At 46.3% G+C, this 21,051-nt stretch overlaps 1 protein-coding gene across 1 annotated transcript; it reads left to right on the forward strand.

Moving 5' to 3' along the window:
- Positions 1 to 3,400: 3,400 nt before the first annotated feature.
- Positions 3,401 to 20,579, forward strand: uqcrfs1 (ubiquinol-cytochrome c reductase, Rieske iron-sulfur polypeptide 1). Its single transcript, XM_030097913.1, has 2 exons — positions 3,401 to 3,717; positions 19,727 to 20,579. The coding sequence occupies exons 1-2, from the start codon at positions 3,507 to 3,509 to the stop codon at positions 20,335 to 20,337; spliced, it is 822 nt and encodes a 273-aa protein (XP_029953773.1). The 5' UTR covers positions 3,401 to 3,506; the 3' UTR covers positions 20,338 to 20,579.
- Positions 20,580 to 21,051: the final 472 nt, after the last annotated feature.

Raw genomic sequence — 21,051 nt, forward strand, 5'->3', positions numbered from 1 at the left:
CGCTGGACTCTAGACGCTTGACGATTGGCGCTGGATGCTAGACACTAGGTGCTGGACTTTAGACGCTAGACGCTGGACTCTGGACGCTTGACGCTAGGCACTTGACTTTCGACGCTATGTGCTAGACTCTAAACGTTAAGTGCTGGACTCCATACTCTAGATGCTAGATGCTGGACTCTCGATGCTAGGCGCTGGACTCTACACGCTAGGCGCTGGACTCTACACGCTAGGCGCTGGACACTAGACACTAGACGCTGGGCGCTGGACTCCAGACAATGCAGAGTTCGAGCTCACTTTGCAGAATCTGTCAGCAACATGCTAAAAGCCCACGTCGATTGTGGGGTTTAAAAACCCGGGTATAATGCCGAGTGAACGCTTTCACACTGCCATGAGGAGACAATTAATTAGCGGGTTTACCAAGGTTTTTTGGCCAGTGTGAAAGGGGTATTAGAGGCTTGAACCATCTTCTACAGCATAGGGTTAAAATGTCTTCAAAGGGTCATACTAACCTTGCGTACTAAGAGAAGTCCATTTAGTCCAAATCCCGCTTCTCTACCTCATTGACTTAACTAGTTATTGCAACCCTACATGTCTACCTTCAAAGACCTATAAGTAGGCAACCCAAGGTCACACTGACTCAAACAGGGTTTCGTATTGTTCAGTCCGTCTCATGCTTTCATTTGAGCCCATTCCCAGCACCTTAGGTCTTTCCAATGCAGAGTTAGAGCTCACTTTGCAGAATCTGTCAGCGAATGTCAGAATCTGTCATCCACTGACAGATTCTGCACTGAGCCTTTAAAGTCTTCAAAAATCAACTTAGAGGCTTGAACCAACTCCTACAACATAGGGTTAAAATGTCTTCAAAGGGTCATACTAACCTTGCACTGTTGAGAAAACAGCCAGAGAAGTCCATTTAGTCCAAATCCCACTTCTCTAGCTCATTGACTTAACTAGTTATTACAACCCAAACATATCAACCTTCAAAGACCTATGACTCGGCAACCCAAGCTCACACTGATTCAAACAGGGTTTCGTATTGTTCAGTCTGTCTCATGCTTTAATTTGAGCCCATCTACAGCACCTTAGCTCTTTGAAATGCAGAGTTAGAGCTCACTTTGCAGAATCTGTCAGCGAATGTTGGAATCTGTCATCCACTGACAGATTCTGCACTGGGCCTGTAAAATCTTCAAAAATAAACTTAGAGGCTTGAACCAACTTCTACAGCATAGGGTTAAAATTAGGGATGAGCGAGTACACTACTATCTGTATCTGTATCTGTATCTTTTTACCCATCCAAATTACCTGTATCTGTATCTGTACTCGGAGGGGGCGTGGTCTAAACCGGAAGTGGGCGTGGTTTAACGGGAAACGGGCTGGGGCAGAAATTGGTGCACTATTTAAGTCTGAAATTGATATGGATTGCTCAGAAGTTGCTATATTGATTCTTCATTTGAAAACTATTTACAGAACAGTCTCAATGAAACAATGTACAGATTTTTGTTTTTTTCTATTTTAATCAGAACATGAATATTTTTAAAGTTATATAAATGATTATTTATTCACACAAAAGCCTCTGAAATAAAATTTGAATATTTTTGGTCACAATAGTAAAGAAAATATTTACAGAACAAGTATTTTTTATTGAGTCAGACATGAATATTTTAATTGTATGAATGCCTCCCCCCATGATCCCCACCGGAATCTCACCGGCGTCCAGGGAAACCTCTCATATGCCCCTGCTGAGCTTCCTGGTTATGTCCGCGGCTGCAGTGCCACGGACATGATCGGGACGTGGACCTCGGTCCAGTTATCATCTCTCTCACACAGATCACACCCTCCCAGTGGAGCGCAAGCCCAAATTATTATAAAAAAGAAGAGAAATAAGGGGGGGGGGGGGGAACGCGAGGGAAAACGAAACTTAAAAACCCCCGAAAAAAAAACCCCCGAGCCTGCACAATCACCTGACATTTCAACCTTATAAGGTTTTCCTCAGGCACAATGCACGCTACAAAGAAATAAAATACTGCATTTTTAATTTATCAGCTCCGATTGGCTTCTCTCACAAGGATCCTGTCGTCTCGGTGGAGCACGGAGCAGAATGAAGGACCAATGAGGATCTCCCATCAGCATGAGTACGAATAATAACTGACAATGCTCAGGCTGTACTCAGATTTGGAAAAAATGCATTATCCATAACGAGTACTCGTTTAAAACGAGTATTCGGCTCATCCCTAGTTAAAATGTCATCAAAGGGTCATACTAACCTTGCACTGTCTAGAAACAGCCAGAGAAGTCCATTTAGTTCAAATCCCGCTTCTCTAGCTCATTGACTTAACTAGTTATTGCAACCCTACATGTCAACATTCAAAGACCTATAACTTGGCAACCCAAGGTCACACTGACTCAAACAGGGTTTCGTATTGTTCAGTCCGTCTCATGCTTTAATTTGAGCCCGTTACCAGGACCTTCAGTCTTTCCAATTCAGAGTTAGAGCTTACTTTGCAGAATCTGTCAGCGAATGTCGGAATCTGTCATCCACTGAAAGATTCTGCACTGGGCCTGTAAAATCTTCAAAAATCAACTTAGAGGGTTGAGCCAACTTCTACAGCATAGGGTTAAAATGTCTTCAAAGGGTCATACTAACCTTGCACTGTCTAGAAACAGCCAGAGAAGTCCATTTCGTCCAAATTCCACTTCTCTAGCTCATTGACTTAACTAGTTATTGCAACCCTACATGTGGACCTTCAAAGACCTATGACTTGGCAACCCAAAGTCACACTGACTCAAACAGGGTGTCGTATTGTTCAATCCATCTCATCCCCAGCACCTTAGGTCTTTCCAATGCAGACTTCCAGCTCACTTTGCAGAATCTGAAACAGAAACAAAAAAGATGTAATTCCGGGGTTATTCCAGCAGGGGGCGATGATGTTGGTTTCAAAAGAGCCCGGGTCTCATTGAAACCCATTCAAAAATGCCGATGTTCAGAGTGCAAATAAACATATAAAGTCCCCGGTTTCAGAACATGTTTTGGCCTCTATCACGAGTTTCTATAACCGTGCTGGCTTCACTAGACTCTGATTTTCACATAAATCATGTGTTGATTTTATATTAAGAGTTAAAGTTTTACATAAATTGCCCTATCACAGCTCCTCCTCTGTCCACGTGATGTGGTCACATGACAGGCTGGACCAATCACATTTACATCCGGTTTCAAGTGTTCGATATGGAGACGTCCTGCTGGACTCGCTGAAGTCTTCAGAACAGGATTATGGAACTCTTTAGGTGACGTCACTGAAGCTCTATCTTTTATATTTACGATCTATAGATTAATTGAAATCCCAAATACTAATACACACAGGCGCATTTGGGAATCCCATCTTTCTCCGGGACTGAAGAGGGCGCTGCGGTTCCAGAGCAGCGCTGCAGCGCCGGGACTGAAGGTGGCGCTGTGAGTGACGCTCTTACCACTCAACAGAAGAAGAATCGGCACAAGGTCGAGCAGAAACATGATGTCCGCAGCGGCCCGTTCGGGGCCTTTCTCCATCTACATGCAGGCTACAGCCTTCTCCGTGGCTGGCCCGCTCAAGACTCTGGTCCCCGGGGTGGTGCTGAAGGGAGAGAAAATCGCGCTGAACCCGAAGAGACAGTTCCTGTGCCGCGAGTCTCTGAATGGTCAGAGTCCGAGAACGGGGCCTGCAGTGACGGTCAGCATTAACGGTGAGTCCCGCTTCATGCCATCTTCACCTGCTGTTAGCGCAAAGCCAGGGTTTTTCAGGACCTTTACAGTCACAAGCCAACGCGAAGTTCATGTAATCTGTCAGACGATGAAACACGTTGAAAAGATTTAACGAAACAATCCTGAAAAAGTTGTCTTATGCACTACCTAGATACATAACAGTGACGTCAAATGTCCCTTTTGTGCAGAAAAGGGCCCCTCTCAGGATGGTCTGTGATTGAGCAGGAACTTCTGGAATTTTCCACACTTAAATTGGGTTTGCTTCACTTCAACTCTGTCCTTTAAAGTGGATCAGACACAGTCTTGCATTTCCAGTCAGCTGCTCGTGAGGGTGCTCTTTTATTAAGCAATGGCAGAAAGAAGGGGGAACCCAGCCCTTCCAGTTTGAAAAAAAAAAAAAAAAACACGTTTTACTATTGTATTCAAAACTTCTTCACAAGTTACATACCCTCATTTCATTTGTCATTCAATTCCAGGTTTTTTCAGCTTCATTTAGTAGTGCACATTGGTATTGGTAGTATGCAGTACATATGTACATGAATTAGGGCTGCCACGATTGGTCCATTGATCACGATTATGTCGACTATTAAAATCATCGACGACTAATTTAATAGTAGACGAGTCGTTTTTTTTAAATTGTTTTTGTCTCGAAACTGCCGCGGCACCTTCCACTGCCGCGTCTGCCTTTCTGTATTTGACACGCATGCGCAGTCGTGTCAGCCGCGACGACACCAGACTGGTGCCATGGCTACCCGGCAGCAGCGGAGCTTCGAAGTGTGGGAGCATTACAAGAAAACGTCAGAGAAAAGTGTGCAGTGCACTATCTGCAGGACAGAACCTGCTTTCCACGGCAGCACAACTGCGATGGATGAGCAGCCGAAACAGAAGCACGTCGTGGCTCGTGTCAACGATGATTGACCGTCGTCTCGGTAAGCTAATAATATTGGCATAGAGGGCTAACTTGCTGTTTACTCATAACTGTCAATGTTAACATTAGCGGTGACGATTTGATTCATTAGCTGCCTTTAGCACACATTTCATGTTTTCTGTAACGTTCTAACAGTGATGTGTTTTAATAAGAAGTGATCAGGCTAATGTTTTCTAATGTTATGTTTCAGAGCTTCACCCCATCGGAGCGGATTTTCTCTGCAGCAGAACATCTGCTCCCAAAAGAGAGTAGCCTGTCTCCAACATGTAGAAATGCTGACTGTCCTGGCTGTGAACCAGAGCCCTGTGTAGTTTGGGATTATGTAGAGTCAGAGTGTAATTAAGTTGCATACAGTTGAGCACTGAACACAAAATGCACTTTTGTTTTATTTGAGTCAGTGAGATGAAAACTTCAATAATTCCGTAGTTACAGGTGCCTGCCTCATTGTTGCTGTGCTTGATGCCAAACACAAATTAAGAAAAAAAATTAACATTAAGGATTAATTTTTGTGTTGTTTAGGCAAGTGCCTTTTCCCTATTTTACTCAAGTATTTGCACTTTATGGTACACAGTTAAACAAGTGTTTGTTGCATATTTCATTAAAGGTTTAATGAACTATCATCTGAATTGTCTTTATTTTTAGTTAGTGTATACCTTAAACACTTAAAAGCTGAAATTTAATTGTGGCTATATTAGAGCAGCTTCATGGTGGTGCGATAAACTGTTTTACTTTAATTTATATATGATGCGATTAGTCGACTAATTGAAAAAATAATCGGTGATTAGTTGACTACCAAAATAATCGTTTGTGGCAGCCTTAACATGAATATTCTGCTACTTTTGTCTGCAGAGTTGAGGACGCCTTGAGAGTAGAGTGGACATATACAGTGAAATTGAGAATCAAATTAATTCGATGTGATGTTCTTCTTACAGATTAAATTGTGAGTTTTAAAAAGTCATAGTTTGGATATCAATGGGGCAGTTGTGGCTCAGTCGAGAGCTCATCAGAGGTGTTACCCCAGGAGCCTGGACCACCTAGCAGTAAATCCAAAGCATTCAAATGGATGAATTGGGACTTGTAGCTGTTTGGAGATCACTTAACCCAAGAACAAAGGATTTCACTTTATTTCTTCAGTACATGGGTCATATTCAAGAATCATTATGTTTTGCATTTCAACACAAAACCTCTATAAAGTTGAGGAACATTATCTGACTATGGTTCAGTATGAATGGAAACAAACAGAAGTTAAACCGAGGCTTTGAGAGGCACTTTAGGAATAAGAAATAGTGCAAATTAGGGATGCAGCGGTACGTGGCAAAATATTGAACCGTCCGGTGGGCTTGGCACGGGACAACACGCCCTAATGGACCACAGTTTTTCGTTTTTGTGATTCATTTTCCACAGCTGCTTTTCAGCCCGTCGTTTGTGTATGCGCCTGTCCGGACAGATAAAAAATGCTCTCTCTCCGCGAGCTAATGTCCAACCGCTGCTGTGTTACTGCTCACGCTGCAGCACTGTTGTTCTTCTTCTTCTACTAATTTCCGGCAGACTAGGGGCGAATCCCAATTCTCTGCTTAATCCTCAGTCTTACTCCTCATTCCTCAAAATGCGCGCTCCCGTGAAGTTAAGTGCTGTCCCATTCCTAAACAAGTTGAGGAAAGGAGCGTTATCTCCCTTAATTTTGAGATTCTACGAGACCTACCTTGGAGTTAAGGATAATCCAGAATGCTTGTTAAATAGTTCGTGTTGCTGTTATTTTATTAATAAAAAAATGTGTATATTACTTTGGGAGTAATTGTATTAAGTTTCTATCACAGATAATATTTACAAAGGCTATTAGAAAGAAATAAAAAAAATTCATTTGAATGCATTTATTAACAAGGTCACACATGCAAAATGTTAAATATTTCTAATGCAGGGCACATTACTTACAGTTATAAAGGGCGTTGTTATGGATCATTGACCAAAATTATTGCGGAGAGAAAAAAAAAAAAAACAGCGCTCCATGCGTGTGCGCTCTCTGTCCTTCGGACGGTCCAAAGAAGCGTCGCGTGAGCCCCTAGCACCCTCCCGACGGTCCGAAACCCCCCCCCCAAAAAAACTTTTTTCCTGCAGGAAACACTGCACTTCCAGCTTTCTTCTACCCTCTTGCGCAGTGCTGCCCCCTGTGGTCCAAGGACGTAACTGTCTTTAAGGGTTGTCCCATTTCCAAGTGACTTTACATTCCTTTGCACTTGTTAAAAGGAGGCACTTAATTTGAGATTGAGGATCAAGGTTGAGGAGTGAGGATTAAGCAGAGAATTGGGATTGGGCCTAGGTGCATCACGGCACACTGCTGCCTCTCTTGGTGAAGTCCAATATCGCAGCAACAAATATTGTAACTGTAGCCCGGTCGAAGTGCAGTGATAGTTGCCAGGTCCGCTTATTGTCAGCTTTTTATTTTTGAAAAGTCACTTGTCAGTGTTGGCAGTCGTAAGTTGAGGGATTTGTTTTTTGTTTTTGTTTTTGTTTTTTTTTGTTTTTTTTTGCTTGTTCCAAAGTGCCGTTTTGGGCTTTTCTGCGCCCAAACCCAGCTGAGACTTAAAGCATAACCCTATCGGTGGCTCCAAACACATCGACTTTATTGCGTATTTTACTGAACAAATCTGGCAACACCGAGTGCGCCTACAAAAGGCATGTCCAGCAAGAGCGGCAGAGTTGAGTATAATGTATACAAGCAGTCAGGCAATAATTTATTTTTTGAAAATACTATGTTCAGTATATGTTATCATGAGAGAAGCGCATGATATTATACAGTACACCATTGATAATGTTACTTAATGTTTACTGTGAAACGCAGTTTCTGCTGACAAGCAAAATAAAGGGATATTTTTGGGAGAAAAAAGTTGTTCTCTTTATGTACGAAATGTGTACCGAACCAAAACCGTGGCGCAAAAACCGAGGTACGGACCATACTAGGGCTGGATGATATGGCCAAAACTGTTATCACGATATAGGTCTGAATTTCGGTCGATACGATATAATTCTGATATCGATATAAATAATACAAAAGCCTCAGAAAAACTGTTAAGAATCATGCACATAATGTACTACCTGTAAAACTAGAAATTATTTATTCAGGAAGCTCCTCCAGCATAAAATTTTAGAAATATAAGCTACAATAAATTAAATGTTTACCTTTTATTTAAGAAATATTAAAGGTGCTGTAGGCAGGATTTTGCTAGTCAATGCTAATTTTTCTGTGTTTTCTTTGGATTAAATGTTGGAGTATCCATTGATAATCCTTTAGGAGTGTAGCATAATTGCACTACCGCGAAGGCGCAGCATTTCCATCTGTCTCTGTTCTGCGCTGAAAAGGAATCTGGACAGCTCCAGGTATCTTTGACCAATCAGAAGAGCCCCTGAGGCTCTAACCGTGATTGGTCGAGGGGCGTTCGTCGCACATTCTTGTGGGAGGGGCTTAACTTGCGTAAGGGCATATTGTCAGAGAAAACAGGACAGGATTGGCTGTGCTGGGTTTCAAATCGCCATCTTAGATGGGTCAAATCGGAGATGCAGAATCCTGCCTACAGCACCTTTAATTCACTGTCAGATAAACGTAAGTTTCACCTTTTTCAATATAAATAGCTTTAACTTTACACTTAAAGCAGAACTTTGCAACTTTTTTACCTCAATAAAAATGTTTCTGAATCCCTGTGGGGGTAAACAAAGACCTGTCACGGTGATTCGTCTGACCCTTCACTCTCCCCGGGGTCTGAGTCCTGAAAACAGCGCTTGCAATTTCAGAGGAGCGACCCGACTACATCTGAGAGAACAAACCTGCTTTACGGCACTCAGAAGGGATTACAAGTATAAAAGCTGTTGGAGTGCGATATCTGTCTTTGTGTTGCAATAGACGATCTTTGCACAATGTGTTGATTGGTTCTAATTTCCGTTTGGTAACTGTAAAATAAAGAGGAGTGGCACCTCCTCTCGTGAGCGCGAGTGAGTTCGCTGCACTGAGCATCTCCGAATGTTTGTTTTCCAATAAGTTTGAGTGTGCGAGGCAGGCATGTCTACAACAGAGGGAGCAACTGGGGGAAGTTCCCAGGCAGCGCGAGGAACTGCCGCTGCAGAAGATTTAACAAAAGTGTGTAAAACAAACATGAAACCCTCGCTAGCGTTAGCAACGCCGCCCTTAGGTGCTCACGGATGGTAGAACCAAAAAGACAGAAAAAAAACTTTGTCTAACGAGCGGAAAAAAAGGACAAGGGAGTGAGACGCTCTGTGCACGGGGGGTGGGGGGGGGGGGGGGTGATGCAGAGAACGTTTACGACAGTGAGCTTTCACAGGAGACCAGTAGGGGGAGCGCTACAGCAAATCTTGCATAGTACTGCTTTAAATATAGTTATGCTATTATTATAGATTCAAACACAGGTGCTTAAAACACAGAAAAATAAAAGTGCCCAGAATACAATACACAGAAAAAAGAGCAACAACAAACAAATATTACTGGGACAGGGAATTGAAATAACTGCCATACACTCACCTTTTCAATATTAATAGCTTTAACTTTTAAACTGCAACACAGTTTTTCTTATAGATTTAAACAAAGGTGCTTCAACCAGGAAGAAAAATAAGTGCTCAGAATTACTCAGGTTAAGTACAGAATTAGTTAAAGTCCGGGTAAAGCAAAATCAGCCATTTTCTTCTAAACACCTTAAATAATTTCATAAATGTTTCTTTTCAACATATAAAAGCCATTCCTCCTTTAATGATTTGATTTTGGAGGTAGACTTCACAGACTTTTTTCAGCTCCTCTGTGTTCAGGATTTAATGGGCGGGTCAGAAATCAGGGCCGCGTTACGTAACTGATTTCTCATTGGCATAAACCCGCCCCCCAGATGCTGAGGCGATATAAATACATCTAGCACATTAGCATCTGTGGTTTTCCCGCTAGCTTTCAGGTCTCGGACAGCACCTGGTACGACAGTTTGCAGCTAGCTAACCAGTCATCCTGACAGCTAACCAGGCATGTCACCTCCACGTCGCTCTGCATCGTTCCTGGTGCCACAGTGTGCAGGGTAACGATGCCGTAATAAACTCGCGCGGCCCGCCTCGCGGGTTGCCCTCGTCAGTTTCTGGCTCTGATGGCTCACCCTTGGTGCAGCAAATCAACTGAGACAACAAAAGCTCGACGCACCAATCCCCCGCCGCCCAATGGCGCGGCTCCACGCCCCCCGAGGGTTTACCCCGAGCTGGAGGCAGCCATTCTCCCTTCTTCTTCCTCAGCATCACTTGAGACATTAAGAAGCCACAAGTTTCTTCAGATCAAGATTCATCGGATCAAGATGGATGGACCGGCCGTGACCAGTCACCATCGGGCGTCGGGCCTATCACCCTGCTCATCGAGCAAGATCATCACGAGCGCTGCTTTGTCTGCCTCGGCTGACGGCATCACTGCCAGCGGCCTCCCTTCCTGCCTGCCTCACTCTGCCGCTCGAGGTAGCCGAGCGACGAGCGGCCTTTATGGGCGCCGTCTCACCAGCTCCCGCGCATGCGGCAACAGCAGCAGCAGCGGCGGCGTAGCCGCGTCTATGGAGCCCACGCAACGCGACGGCGCCTTCTCCACCTTATTCAGACCACCGTGAGACAGGTTAGTTTGCCCTACTCATGACGTGTTGTTGCAGTACTACTGCCTGAGCCCCCCGCAAGCCCGTGGAACACCTCACGGGGCTCTTCGCCTCCGCCGCTCAACGCCCGGCTTCGCGCCTCTGCCGTAGCCTCCGAGTCGGCGCAGCGCGTCTTAGCACCCGGGCTAGCGACCCAGTCACGGACTCGGTCCCGGACTGCTGCGCTGTGTCCCGCCGTGCCACCGTTCTAGACCTGCGTGCGGCGTGTCTGGGACGCCCCGCTCACCGCCAACAGGACGGTGAGGAGCTACCGTTAGCAGGGCTGTTGTGATACATCGCTAAGGAGCAGCTAGCCTCCCCTCTCCAGCGCTTGTATGACTGAACATACCAAGCTCGGAGGGGCTCTCTCTCTCACTACGTGATAAAGCAGAGAATGGCGAGCGGAGCACGCGCGAAGTAGCCCAGACGCACGGCGCTATCACCGGCTCTCCCTCCACGCGCTCGCCGCGCTGCTGCCGTGTGGGGCGCAGCGGCGAGCTTGACCGCTGGCTCTCCCGCCGAGCGCGAGGCGCAAACGGAGCGCCGTTGAGGTCCTGCACGGTGCCTCGCAACGCTCCAAACTACTGTCCGCCTGTGTTAAGCACAGCGAGGCGTCAGAGCAGCGGAGCCACGCCGGCCGGGTCCCCGCTGATGAGCGCCCCGCCCCGGTAGCATCACCGCGGCTGGTGGCCCGAGAAACTTCGGGACCACACCGCCTCCGCCGAGTTCGTCCCCAACAAAGCGCTGGTCTGCGGCCCAGGAGCGGCCGCCCGCGGTCTTCATGGGACGCCCTCTCCACAGCTACGTCTCTCAAGAGCAGCTATCCTCCCCCTTCCCGTGCTTGTATGACTGAGCATCAAGCTCGGCGGGGCTCTTCCCTCCCTTCGCCCGCTATGTGATAAGCGGCGTAGAACGGTGAGCGGACTGCACACGGATCCGCTTGGCCGCACCGTCACCGGCTTTTCCTCCACGCTCTGCCGCACGGCGGCTGTGGACGCGGGGCACAGCAGCGAGCTGCGGCCGCTAGCTTTCCCCGCCGTGCGTGTCACGCAAGCGGAGCGCTGCCAATATCCTGCCGGCACCCCGCAAACGCTCCAGGCTGCACTATCCGCCGGCTTCGGCTCATGTGAGTACGATGAAGCATCAGAGCGGCGAAGCCGTGCCAGCCCGGGTCCCATCCGTGGGGCATCCAGGCCCCGGCGGCACCCATAATTTCCGCCGGCTTCTGCTCGTGTTAGCACAGCGAGGCATCAGAGCGGCGGAGCCGTGCCGCCCTGGGCTACCACCGTGCAGCGTCCCGGCCCCGGCATCACTCACACCGCTTCCAGCGACGTTTCTCCGTCGGCTTCCACCTGTACTGACACGGCGGAGCCTCAGAGCAGCGGAGCTCTGCCGGCCCGGGTTCCCGCTATTGAGCGTCCTGGTCCCGGCATCATCACCGAGGTTCAGCGGCCCGAGAGACCTCGGGATCACGCCGCCTCCACCTGGTTTGTCCCCAACAAAGCGCTGGTCCGCAGCCCCTAAGGGGCCACCCGCGCTCTTACAGGGGACGCCCCCTCTTCGTCGTGCTGCAGCCGTGAAAGCGGGTCACAGCAGCGTGCCAAGGCCGCTGGCTCACCCGTCGTGCACTACGTGCAGTGTCCCGGCCCCGGCATCATCACTGAAGTCAGCGACCCGAGAAACTTCGGGATCGCGCCGCCTCCGCCCGGTTTGTCCCCAACAAGCGTTGGTCCGCGACCCCGGAGCGGCTGCCCGCGCTCCTTCGTGGGACGCCCCCTCTTCTCCGTGCTGCGGCCGTGGAAGCGGGTCACAGCAGCGAGCTAAGGCCGCTGGCTCACCCGCCGAGCGCTACGCGCATGAGGAACGCCGTCAAGGTCCCGCCGGTACCTCGCGAACGCTCCAAACTGCCTTTTTTGACACACTAAAACAAGGAGCATGAAAATGAAAGTACCAGGAACTCTGTGAGCATTCCAGGACTCCACAAACCGGCTGATGCCAGCATTGCCGACCTGGCATGATAGAGCTGAGACGCAGAACCTGACAACCCCATCCTGCATATCCAGGACCTCCTGGTCACAGATGTGTCAGGCAGGCCTTGATTTTTTAGTTGACCCTGTTATTTACCTACAAAGTTCAATTGTGATTCTCTGGAAAGTAGGCTTACAAGTTGGTGAGCCTGGTGGTGTCGAGGGTGAACCGCTCCTAAAGCTGCTCCACTCTCCTCTCACTGGCATGTCTGCCTTTAGAAGACAGGAATTTCCTCCCGTATGTTGGCCCAACCTGTCAATTCCATAAACACACAATTCAGTAAGTTGATGAAAATGACACACAACAGCAAATAGAAAAACATCAGGTTGTTAAGAACAACAATAATACATTTTTGGATTGTATTATGAACCAGTAACCAATATACAAAATGGTATATTTAGTTAATTAGAAAGTGTAAATACCAAAGTGTAACTGCAAACAACCCTACTGATACTGAGAGCATTTGCAGTCTCACATTTGAGATTATTATTTTTGTTTTGATGTGTATTTTTCTCTCCTGAAATTGTTTCTTTCAACATGATGAATGAGATCTGAGTCAGCAGAATCTGCAGTGTGCTGCTGCTGCCAGTAGGTGTCGCTGTAAAACTGCGGTAAAATCACTGAAAAGCAGCGATTTTAATCATACACATATAAATTAATGAGGTTTGTCGCTGCTTACCTCGGCAGACGCTGAGGTGACTTCGGCCTGGAGTTGGTCATCCAACACAAAAGTGGGAGAGGCCGCGCTCGGAGGTCCACCTTCGGACATTTCTGTCTGAAAACCCCCGGACCGGGCCAAACTGACTGCACAGGTGTGCAGAGATTTCACCTGCAGTCATGCCGCTGGCATTCATTTCCACTATTCAGTGGGCGTAATCATCTAGACATTTCCAAAGAAAATGTGCGTTTTGTTTTATAGTTCGGTGTCGAGAGTGGAGGACCAAAAGCAAAGAAGATGCAGCAGAAGAAGAGAAAGCTGGACTTCCGGTTTTCCAGCAGCGCAAACTTGAGAAATGGTTGAATTAAAGAACAGCCGTATTTTATTTCCTGACTTTCGTTTGATAAACACATAATAAGCAATCAGATAAAGGCTCGTTTTCCATTTTTTGATTTTCGATTTCCAAACGAAAAATGGGAGACGGCTCGTTTTACGTTTTTTGTTTACCTTCATCCAAACGGAAATCGGATGGTTTTGTTTTTCGTTTACCCATATCAATCCAGAAAACGGATGGCTGTAAGGTACACGGACCCAGAGATCTAAGCTTTTATCTCCTTTTAAAAATGCGGTAAAAGATAATGAACAATGAAGTACACTTTCGCAACACAAAAAACTAAACATATCAAATAGCTTTTTAGCACAGTTTTAATGGGATATAGTTTTAATAGTTGTGCTATATGACCACGTGAGGGACCGAGCGGTCACCCCGACTCGGGATCAGCTCGCCCTCAAAATAGGCTGCTGACAGAGGCTTCTCCAGACCATCAGCCTCCCAGGGTCTCTCTCGACTTCACAATGGTCCTGCTTAAATAAGCCCAGCCCAGACCTAATCAACCAATCCCTGGGCTTGATTAAACCAAAGTTCCAGGAGGGGTGTCGGATCATCTTATTAATATTTACAAAAAGATTTTAACGAGATCCCCAATGATATGTTAACAATAAAGGAAAATATGAATTCAGTTGTGCACCAAAAATGATCTTCCCCATAAATCAATACCTGAAACATAAATATTTACAATAAATGCACAATTGTGCTCCCCCTCACACAATGTACTGCTCCTCCCTGCATCAGCCAGGTGAAATACAGCTTCTCCAGCGGGCGCGCTCCGCTATTATCCGCTGGGCAGAGCAAAGGAGGAAGTGTGCGTGGTGAGTAGCTGTGTGGCGTTTCTGCTTGTATGTGTCCTCAGGGGGTAGCTCCAGTCAGAGAAGCTCCACAGCGCTCCGCTCGCTGTTAGCTGCCTTTGCATCCCGAACACAGCACTGGCTGTGGCTGCGTTTTTTTTTTTTTTTTTTTTTTGTATTTTTTATTTTTGGTAAATCACGTTAATGTTGCTCCGCATGTATCTATTATGTATGTGGATAACTGCACTAGAGGGAACATTTAGTTGATAATATCTGAAGCTTTCAGGTAACATCATCACTCCAAAAAATATAGGTGAAGAATATATAGGTGAAAAAAGAACAAGGAGAACGTGCCCTATAGCCGGTTTAACGATCCTTCTGATTTATGAGATCATCCCGACGTTATAATCCTTAACGATCTTATATCGGCATATCACACACCCCTAGTTTGCGTGTAAAAAAGTAACAATTATTTTAATTTAACTTGACCTTCTAGGGGGGGATGGGGCGCCCCCCTAATATAATGGTAGGGGAAACACTGAGTGTTATCCAACATGCAAACGGAGGTTGTTGTCATTTCTGAAACAGCTCCTGCAGTTTACTGTGTTATTAACCCTGTCACAAGCTAATGCTAATTTCTGGAGCAATAAAAAAATGATTCAGACCAAACCGCAGTCAGAACAACGCTTCAAAATAACAGAGAGAGGATCTTTTTACCTTACTGATGGCAGAGCTAGGTCTTCAGTGGAAACAGAACTTTGGTAGAATCGTTAGAGTTGCGCTGACAGTGACCGATGCAAGCTGTGTGTTTACTTTATTCAATGCTGAGTTGTGCTGAGCGGTGCGGTACTGACATGCAGCGTCGGAGCGGCGCAGTGCTCACACGGAACAAGGAGCGTCAGGGCGCCCCTTGTATGGCCACGGTCCCCCCCCCCCCCCCGTACACTGCGCCCTAGGCGGCTGCCTAGTTCGCCTATTCACGTTCAAACCGCGGCGCACAGATAACGCCATGACTGCATTTGCACTTCATGCCACTAGGTGTGCTGTTTGCATGTTCAACCTTATTTTACACAGACACCACGGAGGAAGAAGGCCTGCAGGCTGCAGGCTCTCTCTGCATGTTGTTAGAAAAAGAGTGTGAGCCGGCAAGGCGTGGTAAAATGTTCAATGATGCGATGCAGCGTTTTTTCAATAAAAGAGAAGAACTGAACGGCCAGTGTCGAAGCTGGAATGAGCTGTGTGATGAGGTGTTCCCAGGAGTTTTGCATACAGACTGTCCACAAGAGTTGGAGGAGGATTGGTCTGTAGTTTTTGTTTTTTTTGGTGGATCCTCTGCTTCACCAGTCTCTTCCACTGGCTCTTCATGGGCAGCTTCCTCTTTCAGCCAGTCTTTCGCCTTCTTGACTGTCTCTGCGGAGGTGAAGGCCTTGTCTTTGTAGCGGGGATCAAGGACTGTTGCTAACACCAAACACTTGCTGTCCTCTGCCTTTGAGAATCGCCTTGTCAGGCTGTCAAGCATGGTCTTCCACAAGGTTTTGATGCCTGCTGAAGATGGACCCTCATGTTGCAACATCAGTTTCAGAACAGATACACTGGGGATTACGCGTGAGGCAGAAGACTCTGAGTTGCTCATTTCTAGTGTCACTTCCTCAAGTGGTTCCAGTGTCTCAATCAGGTTTGATACGTTATCCCACTGTGCAGCAGACAGACTGCTGATATGGCCATGGTCACTTGCATACACATTCAGTGCACGCCGCTGCTCAAACATCCTCTGCAACATGTGTAATGTTGAGTTCCAGCGAGTCTGAGCAGCTTGGATGATGCTGTGTGTTGGGAGGCCAAGCTCCAGTTGAATTGCTCTCAGCCTTTGTTTCGCCAGTACAGAGTGACCAAAGTGACCTGCAGAGCTCTTTAATGTGGCAATAATGTCCAGCACATCTCGCTGACTGGAAAAGCCATCATTGATTACAAGCTGTAGAGTGTGAGCAGTACAGCTTAGGTCTGGAAGCTCAGCTAGCTTCATTCCTTCTACCATGACTACGTTTACATGCAGCTAAAATTCGGGTTCAGGTCCATATCTGGGTTTCTGAAACATTAGGAAAACCCCGTTTACATGCTGTAACAGACAGAGAGTTTCCCCGTTTACAAGTCAGCGCATTCAGTCGGGATCTCCCTTTCCAAACCACGGCGCACGTCATGCTGTTCTCAAAACAAAGCAGCTCTGACCGGAGCAGCTTTGTGTTGCCAGATTGGGTGGAGTTTCCGCCAAAGCAAGCTTCTTTATTGAACACGTTGGATGGGTTGATTAAATGATTATGTATTTATGACATGTTTTTTTATGATACAAATATGGTTTTAACGTGCATTTTCAACCGAGATGGGGGTTTGGGCTGCTTTCTACGAGTTTCAGATGTTTTTACGGTCTAGATCGACAGATCTGGCAACCTCCTCCACTGAACTGCAGATGCAGACGCTGCTGCGGTGACTCCGTTCTGGAGACGGAACGCAGACAGAACGGTGGTTCTGTTGTTCATGATTTTTCTGCAGGCCGTACAAGTCGCCAACTTTCAGAAGGAAGCATGTGTGACGTGCGCGCTCAGAATAACAGTTCGTATCGTGCGTTACAGGAGCCTCACACGGACAAAAGTGTGGTGAGTTTCGCGCCTACTCGTTGCTGAACTCAAAAGACCATGATTCATTGCGGATGGGAGCATGCGCAGAACCAAAAACAATGTCCCTTAACTCGTTATCTGTTCACACGGTGGCACTTTCGAGTTTGAAAAGGAGTAACCCAGAGGTCTTTATCGGGTTTTACAAATCTCGAAAATGAGCTTTTCCAGGTTTCGGCGGGTGTTTACACGGCCACGCGCTACTGGGTTATTGCCAACATTGGAGTTTGAAAAGGGTTTGAAAAGAGTTATTGGCTGCATGTAAACGTACTGCATGTTTGCTCCACCATCCCTTAGAACAAGAACCACACGATCTGGGTTGATTTTCCATGAGTCCAGCATTTCCAAAAATGTCTCTTGAATGTATACTGTGCTGTATGTGATCCAGTCAAAGTCTTTACATTTAGCACAACCTGCTGTCTTTTCCAGTCCTTTTGGATAAAATGTTCTGTGAGGCTCATCAGTGATTCAGTTGTGCCTGACCAGCAGTCAGTAGTGAAGGCCATGTATGGTGCCTCTTCTGGAGTGATCAGAGTCTTAACCTTTGTCACAACTTCAGCATATGTTTCATCAAGCATCTGTGTACGATAGAATTTCTCATCCTTAATATTGTAACGGGGCTCAGCAAGTCTCATAAGCCGCTGAAAACCAACATCTGAGACCACAGTGAATGGCTGGTTATCTGTAGCTATCATCTCTATTATTGCCTTGTCCATCTTCTTGGTCCTTGGGTCTGAAGAGGTCCATTTTGCCTGCTGATCAAATAGTTGAGTGACTGTCGTTTGTGTTTGAGGCTTTGGTTGATTGGCCAACTTTTTTTTTCAAAGTGTCAGAATGGGTCTGGGGATGGCAGTGGTTAAGGTGAGTCCACAAGTTGGTAGTGTTTATTGTTTTTGATGCTGCTGATCCCATACTTATGACCTTCTCGCGTACTTGACATTTTGCCTTTCCTGGGGAAATTTCTACAAAATATTCCCATACAGGAACTTTGGATCCAGTTGCCATCTGTAATGTAAGAAACAAGATGTGAATTGATGTAAATTAATTCAATATAGGTAATGGATAAAAATATATTTATATATTTTAATATGTTTTCATATTTGAGTAACATATAATTAATATCAATATATTTCATTTAAACTTATGTGTATTCAATATGTATTAAAATTGACATGGATAATTGTGTTACACTTTAATATGGGGCGTATTAAGTGACTTCTCATTTTGTGAGTGATGATACTGTATGCCATAAAAATAATAATACTAGTTAAACAAGGCATATGGAGTGAAGGGATTTGAACTGTGATTTTCTCATCCTCCCATAAGCTGTAACCTTTATCCTTAACTTATATCTTATACACTCTAAACAGTTGTGTTCTTTATCACTACTAAAGAATGGTTTGTTTTAAAAAATCGGGGGGGTGGCTGTGGTGGCACTGGTTTGTCTCAAACAGCGGCTAAAATTGCCAAATTTTAAGATTCATGGCAAACTAAGATGAAGTGACTCCGCAGAGACAGCTTTCTTTCAGCGTGTTTTCAACGAGCTGTTAGCTTAACAAACATGTGTGGTTGTGTAAAACTGGGCTGTGGAAACGTCGTCGTTTATGCTAACATATGATGCACGTTTATGCTTGTTGAACAGGTGGAACTTATTTCCCCCACAAAGGAGGTTAAGATGTTGACTTTCAACTTGTGAAGGTTTTAATACACTTACAGTGATGCTAGGCGGCGTCTCCATGTCCCTCTCCTCTCTCTGCTGCCGCTGTGCTGCTCGCTCCGTCCCACCCCCCCACCCCCACCCCACCCCCACCCCACCCCCACCCCATGCCGCTGTGTGTGCAGAGCAGCCCCTCCCCTCGGTGATCAGAGACACAGAGAGCAGCAGGCGAGGGAAGGAGCAGTTGGCGCTGCTGAAAAAAAAACCAGCCATCGGCCACTATCGGGGCCATTTGCGTTAATTCCGATAGTCCTATCGGCCGATTCATCGGCCAAACCGATGAATCGGCCGACCTCTAATTGACGCTGCTGCTGCTGCGGGGTTCACTCGCTTGCTGTTGAGGCGGCGTAGTGATGAGGCTCTAACCTCGGTTGCCCCCTGGTGGGTTGGCTGACTGTTGGATTTAGAAAGTGATTGATTTGACATGCAACAGAGCCGCTTTTTCAATTTGAATATCACGACGGTCATCTAAATTTAATCGCGACAGCCAAAATCGTGATCGTGATCAAAATTTGATTAATTGTGCAGCCCTAGCTGATTCATTTATGAATGAGTGCGGAGGCTTGTTTTTCAGCATATTGATTGATATTTTTTAGGGCACGTGTTCTTGACCTGGAGGTCAGACAGGCCTGTGCAATGGTAGGGGAAATACTGAACAGTAATCATTATCTCTAGACTTATCCCAGTTCAAGAATCCAATGGTTGGTGAACTCTGCTGTGCTTGTAAACTGCTTCTTTTTTTTTTTCACAGCTTTAAAAGTGTGTGTGTGTGTGTGTGTGTGTGTGTGTGTGTGTGTGTGTGTGTGTGTGTGTGTGTGTGTGTGTGTGTGTGTGTGTGTGTGTGTGTGTGTGTGTGAGAGACAGAAATATTAAGTCTGGTGACAGAGAGCAATCAAAAGCAGATATATCAAATACAAAATGTCTCAAATCAACTGCAGGGTGAAAGTACAAACATGTGATGAGGAACATGGGAAAACAAAAATCACTCCCACCCACAAATTAGGGGCAAAAGAAAGAACATTGACATGAGCAAGTGGTTTGTACTGATGGCATTACTAACATAATGCATTTATTTCAAATAAGTGCATTTACCGGTGTGAACTTAGTTGCTGTGTGTTTGTGCTGCCGGATTAACCAAAGTGTTCTTGTTGCAGGGTGTGCAGGAGTCCGGTTTGCCCACACAGACATCAGGGTACCGGACTTCTCTGACTACAGGCGTCCAGAAGTGCTCGACCCCAACAAGTCGTCTCAGGGCAGCAGTGAGTCCAGAAGAGCCTTCTCCTACCTGGTTACAGGGGCCACCACTGTGGTTGGCATCTACGCTGCCAAGACGGTGGTCACTCAATTTGTGTCTTCAATGAGTGCGTCCGCTGATGTCCTTGCTATGTCCAAGATCGAAATCAAGCTGAGCGACATCCCTGAAGGCAAGAACATGACCTTCAAGTGGCGAGGAAAACCGCTGTTTGTACGTCACCGTACCGAGAAGGAAATTGCTACGGAGACTTCCGTCAACCTGGCCGAGCTGCGAGACCCTCAGCATGACAAGGACCGGGTTGTCCACCCCAGCTGGGTCATCGTCCTGGGTGTGTGCACTCATCTGGGCTGTGTACCCATCGCCAACGCGGGCGACTTTGGAGGTTATTACTGCCCCTGCCACGGCTCACACTACGATGCCTCAGGACGCATCAGGAAGGGTCCGGCCCCCCTCAACTTGGAGGTCCCCTATTACGAGTTCCCAGATGACGACACGGTGGTGGTTGGATAAGAGTTGTAAGCAGTGATGACGATGGTGTCCTCAGAGCAGTAATGTTTGGCTATGTGAGGAAAGGAAATCACCAGTTTAATGTCTCGGTTAACTTCAACATTTATTTATATATAGAGCAGCCAGAATACCTAAAAACTGAAGGACGCCACTCTCTTATGTTTGTTGTGAATATTGTCAAACACCTGCCTTTAAGTGAGCAGCCTATCTGGGCTAATAAAGGTTTATTTTACGTGACCGCAAGAGTCAGTCTCATGTGTTTCTTGCTTATGTGGAATTGGTAGGTTTTCTCTGTAAAAGTGTCTAGAAATGGCGATGTTGGAATTGGCGCTACATAAATTAAGCTGAACTGGTTCTCAGTACTCGACATTCAGAGAAAAAAAAGTGGTCTCAGCTGTACTCAGGACTTCGGAATGCATGAAATGCAAAATGCCACTATTACATCTGTAATGGCAATCTTATTTAACAAAGGGCATCAGCCGGTGAGTTCATTTTGGTCTCTTTTATTATGCTGTACAGGAGAAAAAGTCACGCAGTCAGCAGAGTAACAGATTGAGTTCTGCCCTCGCAGGGGCGTGCAAGCCTCTAATAACTATCTGCCACGTTCACACCCAGGGGCCTCGACTGCACCCAGCAGTAGGCTGGACACAGGAAGACTCCCACGAGTCCCGCAGCTGCTACGCCAAGATTATCAGGAAAAGTAAATTCTAGACAAAG

This window comes from Salarias fasciatus, chromosome 1 (assembly GCF_902148845.1).
Source record: "Salarias fasciatus chromosome 1, fSalaFa1.1, whole genome shotgun sequence".
Lineage (NCBI taxonomy): Eukaryota > Metazoa > Chordata > Actinopteri > Blenniiformes > Blenniidae > Salarias > Salarias fasciatus.